Raw genomic sequence first — 11,997 nt, 5'->3', positions numbered from 1 at the left:
TGCAGCCTCAAACTCCTGTCCTGGGCTCAAACAATCCTCCCACCTCAGCCTCCAAAGTAGATAGAACTACAGGCATGCACTACCATGCCTAATTTTAAAAAAAAAAAAAATTTTTTTTTCCGAAGATGAGATCTTACTGTGTTTCCCAGGCTTGTCTGAAACTCCTGGCCTCAAGGGATCCTCCCATCTCGGCCTTCCAAAGTGTTGGGATTACAAGCATGAGCCACCATACCTGGCCATACATTTTTTTTTTTTTGAGACGGAGTCTGGCTCTGTTGCGCCCAGGCTGGAGTGCAGTGGCGCAAACTCAGCTCACTGCAAGCTCCGCCTTCCAGGTTCATGCCATTCTTCTGCCTCAGCCTTCCGAGTAGCTGGGACTACAGGCGCCTGCAACCGCGCCTGCAACCACGCCTGGCTAATTTTTTTGTATTTTTAGTGGAGACAGGGTTTCACTATGTTAGCCAGAATGGGTCTCGATCTCCTGACCTCATGATTCACCTGCCTCGGCCTCCCAAAGTGTTGGGATTATAGGCGTGAGCCACCATGCCTGGCCTGGCCATACACTTTTATCACTATTTACATACTTACTAAAATGTTTGGTGGCCTGTAATAGGAAACATCATCCTTGTTTGATTGACGAAGAAGTCTGTGGAAATAGGATTGAACTGGTTCTGTTCTTGTATTTGAGTAATCAGTTGTGGAACTATAGAAGTCATATACTCTCTCTGACTTTCATAATTACCTAATGTTGTATAGTACTTGATGGTTTGCAAAGTAACCATCTGTTCTTGCTTAGCTGTGAGTAAGAATGCCGGGTCTGGAGACAGAATGTCTGGGTTCATCACTTTTTTTTGAGATGGAGTCTCACTTATCACCCAGGTTGGAGTGCAGTGGTGTGATCTCAGCTCACTACAACCTCTGCCTCCCAGGGTCAAGTGATTCTCCTGCCTCGGCCTCCCGTGTAGCTGGGACTACAGGTGTGCACCACCACGCCCAGCTAATTTTTGTATTTTTAGTAGAGACGGGGTTTTGCCATGTTGGCCAGGCTGGTCTCAAACTCCTGACCTCAAATGATCTGCCCGCCTCAGCCTCCCAAAGTGCTGGGATTACAGATGTAACCACTGTGCCTGGGCTACTCATCACTTGCTAGCTATTTGACCACACAAGTTACTCAACTCCTAAGTCAGTTATGAAGATTAAATTAAATGATCTATTTAATACAATAATACACTTAGAACAGTGTCTATCAGTAAATTTTTTCTGTTTTAAGAAACAGGATCTCACTGTGTCTCCCAGGCTGGAGTGAAGTGGCACGATTATAGCTCACTGTAGCTTCAGAAGCCTGAGCTCAAGCAGTCCTCCTGTCTCAGCCTCCCGAGTAGATAAGACTACAGGCAAGGTTGGTGTTGACCTCCTGGCCTCAAGCAGCCTCCCAAAGTGCTGAGGCGTGAGCCACTGTACCCAACCCAGTGTTACATTTTTATATAATCCTATGAAATATCAAGGTAGTTATTATCCCTGTTTTACTGCTAAGAAACTTGAAGTTTACAGAGGTAAATTATTTGCCCAAGCTTAAACTCTGATCTCGAATCTGAATCCCAAGTCCAATATTCTTTTCACTGTATTACAATATTTTTACCATCAGCCCTCCATTCTGTCTGCACATACAAATGAGTATCTCTACAGAGCTTTGAGTTCCTTTTAAACAAAAGAGATTTTTTTTTTTTTTTTTTTGAGACGGAGTCTCGCGCTGTCACCCGGGCTGGAGTGCAGTGGCCGGATCTCAGCTCACTGCAAGCTCCGCCTCCCGGGTTTGCGCCATTCTCCTGCCTCAGCCTCCCGAGTAGCTGGGACTACAGGTGCCCGCCACCTCGCCCGGCTAGTTTTTTGTATTTTTTAGTAGAGACGGGGTTTCACTGTGTTAGCCAAGATGGTCTCGATCTCCTGACCTCATGATCCGCCCGTCTCGGCCTCCCAAAGTGCTGGGATTACAGGCTTGAGCCACCGCGCCCGGCCCAAAAGAGATTTTTGTACCCAATGTTTAGAGTAGTGATTCTCGGCTCCATTTTTACAATGTTTCAAGATTTAATTTGTCACAAAAGTTCTGAAATTTTCAAAGCAAAAGCAATTTTAATTTAATTACTCTAAAAAATAAGCAGATTTGGCTGGGCGCGGTGGCTCAGGCCTGTAATCCCAGCACTTTGGGAGGCCGAGGCGGGCGGATCACCTGAGGTTAGGAGTTCGAGACCAGCCTGACCAACATGGAGAAACCCCGTCTCTACTAAAAATACAAAATTAGCCGGGTTTGGTGGCTCATGCCTGTAATCCCAGCTACTCGGGAGGCTGAGGCAGGAGAATCGCTTGAACCCAGGAGGTGGAGGTTGCGGTGAGCCGAGATCATGCCACTGCACTCCAGCCTGGGGAACAAGAGTGAAACAATGTCTCAAAACAAAACAAAAATAAACAGATTTATCATTTAGCAATTCTTTAAGGGAGAGTAAAGAATAAAACTGAAATAGTTGCGGAATGTGGCAGAGTCAAACAAGTTGAAAATCTCATTACTTTAGAGCAAGGCAGACTTCTCATGCAAACAAATTGAAGTAGAAGTGGTGAGAGTAGAGATTTCTGTGTGTGTGTGTTTTATTATTGTACTATCTTATGGTCCTCTGTATACTATATTATATTGTACATATATATATTATTATACAAAGAGACATGACCACTTCGAGGCATGAATTTTTTTTTTTTTTTTTTGAGACAGGGTCTTACTCTGTCACCTAGGCTGGAGTGCAGTGGCGCCATCTTGGCTAACTGCAACCTCCACCTCCAGGGCTCAGGCAATCCTCCCACCTCAGCTTCCTGAGTAGCTGAGACTGTAGGCACCTGCCACTGTGAGCTGCTATTTTTTTGTATTTTTGGTAGAGATGGGGTTTTTCCATCTTGGCCAGGCTGATCTCAAACTCCTGAGCACAAGTAATCTGCTGCCTCAGCCTCCCCAAAGTGCTGGAATTACAAGCATAAGCCACTGTGCCCGGCAAGACATGAAATTTTTAAATTTAAATGCATCAAAGTGACAATAATGTCAACACAAGCTGTCAATTCTTCCTTTACAAGTTTAGCTATACCTGTTTTATATTTTTAAGTGTTTAAAATTATTTCTGTATTTTTATATTCTGAGGTTTTTTTTTTTTTTGAGATGGAATCTTGCTGTATTGCCCAGGCTGGAGTGCAGTGGCATGATCTTGGCTCACTGCAAGCTCCGCCTCCTGGGTTCACACTATTCTCCTGCCTCAGCCTCCCGAGTAGCTGGGACTACAGGCGCCCGCCACCACGCCGGGCTAATTTTTTGTATTTTTAGTAGAGACGGGGTTTCACTGTGTTAGCCAGGTTGGTCTCGATCTCCTGACCTCATGATCCGCCCACCTCGGCCTCCCAAAGTGCTGGGATTACAGGCGTGAGCCACTGTGCCCAGCCTATATTCTGAATTTTCATGACAGAAAATGAAAGGAAAATTGCAGTTGATGGAAAGAAATGGTGGTATAAACAGGAATAACTTAGGCATATTGTTTCCTCTGATTTATTATTTTTGTAAAATAAGCTACTTTTCAGCACCACGTATGTTCTGAGACCTGAATATTTAATGTGACCAAAGAGTAAAGAAGTAATAAACTTTATCTTGCAGAGAGTTACCATTTTGTTTTAAATTTACTGCCCTCTTATTTCAGGTATTTCTCAGTAGTACATAATACTGCTTTTAAAAAGGAGAAGAGATGAATTTCTTCTACTCTGCTCTTCATATTTTGAAAAGTTCAGTCAAATCCCCTGTATTAAATTCATCTCGGAGTAATCTTTTTATTTATAGTGCATATCTGTGATTAGTTTAGAAGTGACTTCTCCCTGATTCTGATCACTGTAGGTTGACAACTGCTTAAAATAGTCTATCTCATCATCATCTCTGCAGCTTTCCTTTAAACTGGGAAGACTTATTCCTATACCCCAGTAACGATACACTGTACACTAAGCAAATAGCAGTCAAACCCAAATGAAATTTTTACAGATGTTCTGTGTGGTTTTATATTGTTTAGGCTGTCCCCCCATCCCCACCAGTTCACCTGCTATTTATTTCATATTCATTCAACATGTTTTTGTGTAAAAAGAGACAAAAAACATTAAACCTTTTCCCTTCGTTAATTCCTCCCTAACACCCATTTACAAGTTTAGCCCATACATTTTATCGGATGTCTTTCCTGTTTTTCTTTTTCTAGATTTAGTGGCTGTTTTGTGTCCGAAAGGTCCACTTCGTATGCTGGTTGAGACAGCTCAGGAGAGAAATGAAACACTTTTTCCAGCTCTCATTTACTCCTGTAAGTATTTGAGAATGATATTGAAGTAGTAATCAGCGCAGAATTTATTGGAACTGAAGCACATGTAACTGTGGTCGTTTTCATGGTACTTGTTCTCATCTTAAATGCACAGCATTCCTGAAACTCCTGCAGATCTCTTTGTTTCCTTGCAGATGATTGTCTTCTACCTGATGTTGATTCAAGAGAGTTTGCAATATGAATAGAAAGAAAGGAAATATTTAGATGTTGGGGAACCAGCATTCCCATTTTAAAACCTGTTAGGAGTTATTGATTAGGGTGCAAGCTCAAGGTTTCCTTTGAGTGACTGGTTTAGATGTCTGTCTGCTATTCAGTGATCACTGGGGAACGGAGATTGTTGAGCGGAAGGGTAATGTGAGCAGAGCTGTGCCTTCGTAAGCTGGCAGCACTGTGTGAGATGAATGGTTGGGTGGACACTGAGATCATGAGAAGCATACTAGGCATAATTAAGATGATGTTGCCATGATCTAGGTGGAAATTAATGGGGTTTGAATTATGGTAGTGGCAGTAGCAATCAAGGGAAAGAGTTGATGAGAGGATTCAGAGGTAGAATCAATAGTTCTAGCAACTGAGGAGAGAAGTTGTAAGCTTGAAGGAAAGGTGATGAAGAAAAAATGCTTTCCTGTGTTTTCTTGTTGCTGTTGTTGAGACAGGGTCTCGCTCCCACCCAGGCTGGAGTACAGTGGTGTGATCACGGCTCACTGCAGCCTTGACCTCCCAGGCTCAGGTGATCCACCCACCTCAGGCTCCCAAGTAGCTGTGACTACAGGCACACACTACCACGCCTGGCTAATTTTTTTGTATTTTATGTAGAGACAGGGTTTTGCCATGTTGCCCAGGCTGGTCTTGAACTCCTGGGCTTAAGCGATCCTCCTGCCTTGACCTCCCGAAGTGCTTGGGTTACAAGTATGAGCCACCATGCCTGGCCATGTTTTCTTGTGTGAGGAATCTGTTTAGTTTTAGATCTTTCTGTGGCTCATATCTAATTTAGTTGACAGTACCTGTGGGTCACTGAGGTAGATATTGCTAGCAGAAGTTTAGAAATGAAGTACTAGAGCTTGGGAAAAAGTTGATATTCAAGATAGAGACTTGAAGAACATTAGCAGAGAGGTGGTCGTTAAGCTCTGTGAACTGTCGAGCCATTCAAATAAAAGCAGAAGAGAAGAGGAAGACAAGGGTCAAACTTTGTCAACTACTATGTTTAGAGAATGAAACGAGAGGATACTACAGGAAGTAGAAGAAAATATTGGAAAATTGGGCAAGCCAGTATTTTTCACTTTACAGTATCATGACTGTTTTTTGATGTCAGCACATGAAATGGCTGCATAGTGTTCTCTTATGTAGATATTCAGTGGTGGGTATCCTCATTGATGGACGTTTAGATAATTTCAATTTATTTTCTATCACAGGCAGCACTTACAGAGGGCATCGATGAACTTACGAATATTATTATAAGATGTATTCTTAGAGTTGCTAAGTCAAAGGATGTGTGTATTTAAATTTTGATAGTTTGCCATATTACCTCATAAAAAAGCTATGCCAGTTTACATTCCCTTCAGTAAACGAAAGTACCAGTTTCCTTACACCTTTGGTGTTTTGTTTTGGAGACTGAGTCTCGCTATGTCACGCAGGCTGGAGTGCAGTGGCGTGATCTCGGCTCATTGCAACCTCCGCCTCCCGGGTTCAAGCAGTTGTCCTGCCTCAGCCTCTGGAGTGGCTGGGATTACGGGCGTGTGCCACCATGCCCAGCTAATTTTTTGTATTTTTAGTAGAAACACGGTTTCAGGCCGGGCGCGGTGGCTCAAGCCTGTAATCCCAGCACTTTGGGAGGCCGAGACGGGTGGATCATGAGGTCAGGAGATCGAGACCATCCTGGCTAACACGGTGAAACCCCGTCTCTACTAAAAAATACAAAAAAAAACTAGCCAGGCGAGGTGGCGGAAAAAAAAAGAAACACGGTTTCACCATGTTGACCAGGCTGGGTCTCAAACTCCTGACTTGAGGTGATCCGCCCGTCTAGGCCTCCCAAAATGCTAGGATTACAGGTGTGAGCCACCATGCCTGGCCACCCCTTTGTTAATCCTTACCTGTGTCTGTGCATACATGCACGTATGTATGTCTGAGAGAGAGATCTAACAGGCAGAAAAATAACATCTTGTTTTATTTTTTATTGTTTGTCTAATGCTTGGGTGATTATTTGAACTTTTTTTTCATGTGTTTCTTAGCTACAGATCTGAATTTATTTTGTAACGGGCTTGGTATAATCTTTTTCATATTTGTGAAATTAATCTTTTTTTTTTTTTTTTTTTTCTGTGAGACAGAGTCTCTCCCTGTCAGCCAGGCTGGAGTACAGTGGTGCAATCTCAACTCACTGCAACCTGTCTCCCAGGTTCAAGCAATTCTCCTCCCTCAGCCTCTCAAGTAGCTGGAATTACAGGCACACGCCACCATGCCTGGCAAATTTTTGTATTTTTAGTAGAGATGGGATTTCACCATGTTGGCCAGCCTGGTCTCAAGCGATCCAACTGCCTCAGCCTCCCAAAGCATTAGGATTACAGGCGTGAGCCACTGCTCCCAGCCCTGTAAAATTAATCTTAATTATACAAGTAATACATTATCCTTGAAAAAGGATAAAAATTACAGGTAAAAATAAATTTCACGGTAACTATCATCTCTAATCTTAATGCCTTATCAAGTACTTACCCCTGTTATCAGTTTGTATATCCTTGTAGATGTTTTTTGCCAATTTTTCTGTTGAGTAACTGGAAAAACAATTTCAAGGAGAGAGGCTGGGCGTGGTGGCTCACGTCTGTAATCCCAGCACTTTGGGAGGTCTAGGTGGGCGGATCACTTGAGATCAGGAATTCGAGACCAGCCTGGCCAACATGGTGAAACCCTGTCTTTGCTAAAAATATAAAAATCAGCTGGGTGTAGTGGTGTACGCTTGTAATCCCAGTTACTTGGGAGGCTGAGGTGGGAAGATCACTTGAACCCAGGAGGCGGAGGTTACAGTGAGTCATGATTGTGCCACTGCATTCCAGCCTGGGTGACAGAGCAAGGCTTCAACCCCCCCCCCAAAAAAGAGAATATCAAATGTTATAAAGAAGTCAAAGGTAATGAGGACTGTAAACCATACAGTATTTGCTCCCTAAGATGTCATTAGTGACATTGAAGAGAGCAGTTTCAGTAGAGTGATAGAACCAGAAGCAATACTCCAAAGGGAAGGTGCATATGTGTGCATGCATGTATCAGGGGTTTGCCAGTGCTGGCAGTGGAAGTGATAGTGTAGGGCAGAGAATGGGTGGTGAAGAAGGAGAGGTATAGTAAATGTCATGCACTACATCAAAGATTCCTGTCTCGTAGGCAGAGCAGGTGGTGACCTGATAGGAGAACAGGTTTCAGGAAAGGTGTTTCAAGGAGAGGGAAGATTCTATTTTTTTTTTTTTTTTTTTTTTAGACGGAGTCTCATTCTGTCGCCCAGGCTGGAGTATAGTGGCCCAGTCTCGGCTCACTGCAAGCTCTGCCTCCCCGGTTCACACCATTCTCCTGCCTCAGCCTCCCATGTAGCTGGGACTACAGGCGCCCGCCACCGTGCCCGGCTAATTTTTTGTACTTTTAGTAGAGACGGGGTTTCACCGTGTTAGTCAGGATGGTCTCGATCTCCTGATCTCATGATCCACCCTCCTCGGCCTTCCAAGTTAGTGGGATTACAGGCATGAGCCACTGCACCTGGCCTGTTTTTTTTTTGTTTTTTTTTTTTTGTTTTTTGGAAACAGAGTCTTTTGCTCTGTTGCTCGGGCTGGAGTGCAGTGGCGTGATCTTGGCTCACTGCAACCCCCACCTCCTGGGTTCAAGCAATTGTCCTGTCTCAGCCTCCCGAGTAGCTGGGGTTATAAGCACCCACCTCCATATCCATCTAATGTTTGTATTTTTAGTAGAGATGAGGTTTCACCAGATTGGCCGGGCTGGCCTGGAACTCCCCACCTCAAGTGATCCACCCGCCTCGGCCTCCCAAAGTGCTGGGATTACAGACGTGAGCCACTGCACCCAACCTGTTTTATTTTATTTTTGAGGTGAGTCTTGCTCTGTCGCCCAGGCCGGAGTGCAGTGGCGCAGTCTCGGCTCACTGTAACCTCCGTCTCCTGGGTTCAGGCAATTCTCCTGCCTCAGCCTCCCGAGTAGTTGAGTTTACGAGCATGTGCCACTATGCCTGGCTAATTTTTTTTCCGTATTTTTAGTTGAGCCACAGGTTGGGAGAAGGGAAAATACATTCTACTAAAAGTGAGTCCATGTCAAGAGTATGAGTACAGGGATGGGTGAGGAATTATTACAAGACTTTCAGTCTGCCGTAACATTAAACATGTATGTTAATTTAATACTCAGAAGTATTTACTGTGTTTTAAAATATCTATCATATATAATATTTTTAAAACTCACATCTGTGCTCGCTTTAGCAGCACATAATACTAAAATTGGAATGATACAGAGATGATTAGCATGTGTTTTTTAAAAAGCTCTCAAGTCTATTTAATGACCGCAGAACATAAGACATTCTGAAATATTTTAGAAACAGTTCAACATACGTGGGAAAATAGGAGTATAAACCCTTACCTCCTGTGTAGATCAGGTAGGTTGAAGATTGCATCTGTTCTTTTGCAATAATAAATGTCTGGTGAAGATTTGAGGATTTTATAAATCATTGAGTTTGAGAGGTTTTGTTTTTTTTTGTTTTTGAGATGGAGTTTCGCTCTTGTTGCCCAGGCTGAAGTGCAATGGCGCAATCTCGGCTCACTGCAACCTCCGCCTCCCGGGTTCAAGAGATTCTCCTGCCTCAGCCTCCTGAGTATCTGGGATTACAGACGCCTGCCACCAAGCCCGGCTAATTTTTTGTATTTTTAGTAGAGATGGGGTTTCACCATGTTGACCAGGCTGGTCTCGAACTCAGGACCTCAGGTTATCCACCTGCCTCAGCCTCCCAAAGTGCTGGGATTACAGGCATGAGCCACCGCACCCGGCCTTTATTTTGTTTTTTTAACAGAATGTAAGAATTTTTTCTTACATTTTTCTTACATTTTTTTCTTACATTCTGTTTTTTAACTGTAAAAAGCAGCAATGCCAATGAGTACTTTTTCCCTGAAGTGAATATAAGCATGAATATAAAAAGTTTTGAATCAGTCATCCTGGCTATTTGTTCTCTAAAAATCAATGAATATAATTCTTTTATGCATTTTAATACTGTCTCCCAGTTTAGGGTATTCAGTTTGCAAAATGCTCTTACTGACAGGAAATGTATGAGCATTTTTGTTTTTTACTTCTGTCTTTTGACAGAAAAATTATACACCTACTTTTTGGGCTAATTTATTCTTACCTAGTGGTCATTAGTAGAAGTGGTTCACTCTGAGAGCTTAACTAGAAGGGAAACTTAACAATTCCTTGAGGTAGATCATTTTACCTAAAGCTTTTTGATTTCATATCAGTTGGAGGAGGGTATATTATGTTAATTTTTAAATCTGCATATTTTCCAGCTGGGTGTGACTGTAATCCCAGGACTTTGGGAGGTAGAGGCAGGAGGATTGCTTGAGCCCAGGAGTTCAAGACCAGCCTAGGCTACATAAAAAAATTTTTTTTTTCTTTTCTTTTCTTTTTCTTTTTTTTTTTTTTTTTTTGAGACAGAGTGTTTTGCTCTCATTGCCCAGGCTGGAGTGCAATGGCGCGATCTCGGCTCACCACAGCCTCCGCCTCCCGGATTCAAGCAATTCTCCTGTCTCAGCCTCCCAAATTGCTGGGATTACAGACATGCACCACCACACCGGGCTAATTTTGTATTTTTAGTAAAGACAGGGTTTCTCCATGTTGGTCAGGCTGGTCTTGAACTCCTGACCTCAGGTGATCCACCCACCTCAGACTCCCAAAGTGCTGGAATTACAGGTATGAGCCACTGTGCCAGGCCTTTTTTTTTTTTTTTTAATTTAAACAAGAAATCTGCTTATTTTCCTATTGATCTAAGGTGTTTGGTGTTAAGGTGAAAGGAAAAGTGATTTTTAAAAAATATTATTTTAGGACTATTTAACAAATGTACTATTCATGATAATTAACATGGGATTAGCAAACTATTGCTTGAAGCCAAATGTGGCCCATTGCCTGTTTTCTGTACAGCTTATAAGCTAAAAATGCTTTTTAATTTAAAAAAAAAATGAAAAAGGAAGAATATGTGATGCACAAAACCTGAAATGTTTACTCCCTGGCCATTTACAGAAAAAGTTAGCTGGCCATTGATCTTCATGATACTATTAGCTCTTAAAACAAAGGGGCTTGTAGCTATATTTTTTCATACTTACATAAAGAATGAAAACCTAATAAATTGCTGGTGCCTTCATTTCCAAAAGGCTATAGAAATCCATAAACAGGCTGGGTGCAGTGGCTCATGCCTGTAATCCTAGCACTTTGGGAGGCTGAGGCGGGAGGATTGCTTGAGCCCAGGAGTTTGAGTCCAGCCTGGGCAACACAGTGAGACCCTGTTTTTAGAAAAAATAAAAACTAATCCATAAACCTCATACTTGGTGGTTGCCCTTCAGTTTTTCTTCTTTAGATCTGGATTTCGTTAAACAGTGTATTGCCTGCCTGGTTTCTGTTAACTTTTGATCATTTGGTTGTGTTATCCTGTAATGAAACTTGGTTGACCTCAGAAATAACAAGGCGGTCGTTCAGCTTCTTTGTGTATTTCTTTCATAAGTTCTTCAAGAAGCCTAAGTATTAGAAACATGGATAAAATTATAGTGATAAAAAGCCAGAGAGACATAAATGCTAAGTATCTTGTTTAAAATTACTGTGACCAGATTGGACTCAGCTTGCTGCTGGCATTTGGTTCCCACCATACCCCCATATGTCATGTGTTTGTTTATATGTACTTTAGTGTTATTGTTGATGTATCTTCAGGATAAGTTCCAAAATGTAATATTGCTGGGTTAAAGGGTTAATGGACATGTAGTTTTATTAGATGTTACCAAATTTCCCACCAATGGGGATTATACTATTTTTCATTCCTGCCTGAAATAGAGAAGCACCATTTTAAAGTTTTCACGTTGTCTCTGAACTAATATGTGGTAGAGATGCACATGTGTATATCTAGATCTAGATTGATATATTGATATACATGTGTTTTTGTAGAAGGGTCACAGAGGAGGCCACTTGACTATCCCTATTATGTTTATTGCTTTTAACGTTTTTTCTCACTTCAAGTTTAAAACATGGTTTAGCATCATTGAACGTTCTAAAAGTGAGACATACTATGAAGGAAATTTACTCTGTGCATCTTTTGAATTATAATCACCATCTGAGGCTTTTGTGAGCTCCAGTTTGTCCTGGAATTTAGAACATTCAACTAGTCCAGCTATTGTTTCAGTGGAATCTTGCTGGCCTGAACAGTTTTCCTTCTGGTTACTTTTCACGGACTGAAAATGATGATGAAGAGTTTTGTGATAGCAGGTGCAGTTTGAGCACTACAGTAAACATTCAGTTTCAGAACTTTTTCTCTTATCTGCTAAAACCAAAGAGAACCTTTTATTATTTTTACTTCTGATTGTTGAACAGTCTTAAGGCAGCATTAGGAAGATTG

General features: G+C 42.1%; 1 protein-coding gene across 4 annotated transcripts in view; it reads left to right on the top strand.

Moving 5' to 3' along the window:
• The window catches only part of PSEN1 (presenilin 1), a 76,635-nt gene that overhangs the window by 54,668 nt on the left and 9,970 nt on the right, over positions 1-11,997 (top strand). For all 4 annotated transcript variants that reach the window (XM_031668009.1, XM_031668006.1, XM_031668007.1 and 1 more), the window contains exon 8: positions 4,266-4,364. In XM_031668009.1, coding sequence (XP_031523869.1) covers positions 4,266-4,364 — 99 coding nt within the window. The remainder of the gene's footprint in view (positions 1-4,265; positions 4,365-11,997) is intronic.

This window comes from Papio anubis, chromosome 7 (assembly GCF_008728515.1).
Source record: "Papio anubis isolate 15944 chromosome 7, Panubis1.0, whole genome shotgun sequence".
In the NCBI taxonomy this organism is placed as follows: domain Eukaryota; kingdom Metazoa; phylum Chordata; class Mammalia; order Primates; family Cercopithecidae; genus Papio; species Papio anubis.
This window is presented reverse-complemented; position numbering and strand designations above follow the sequence as displayed.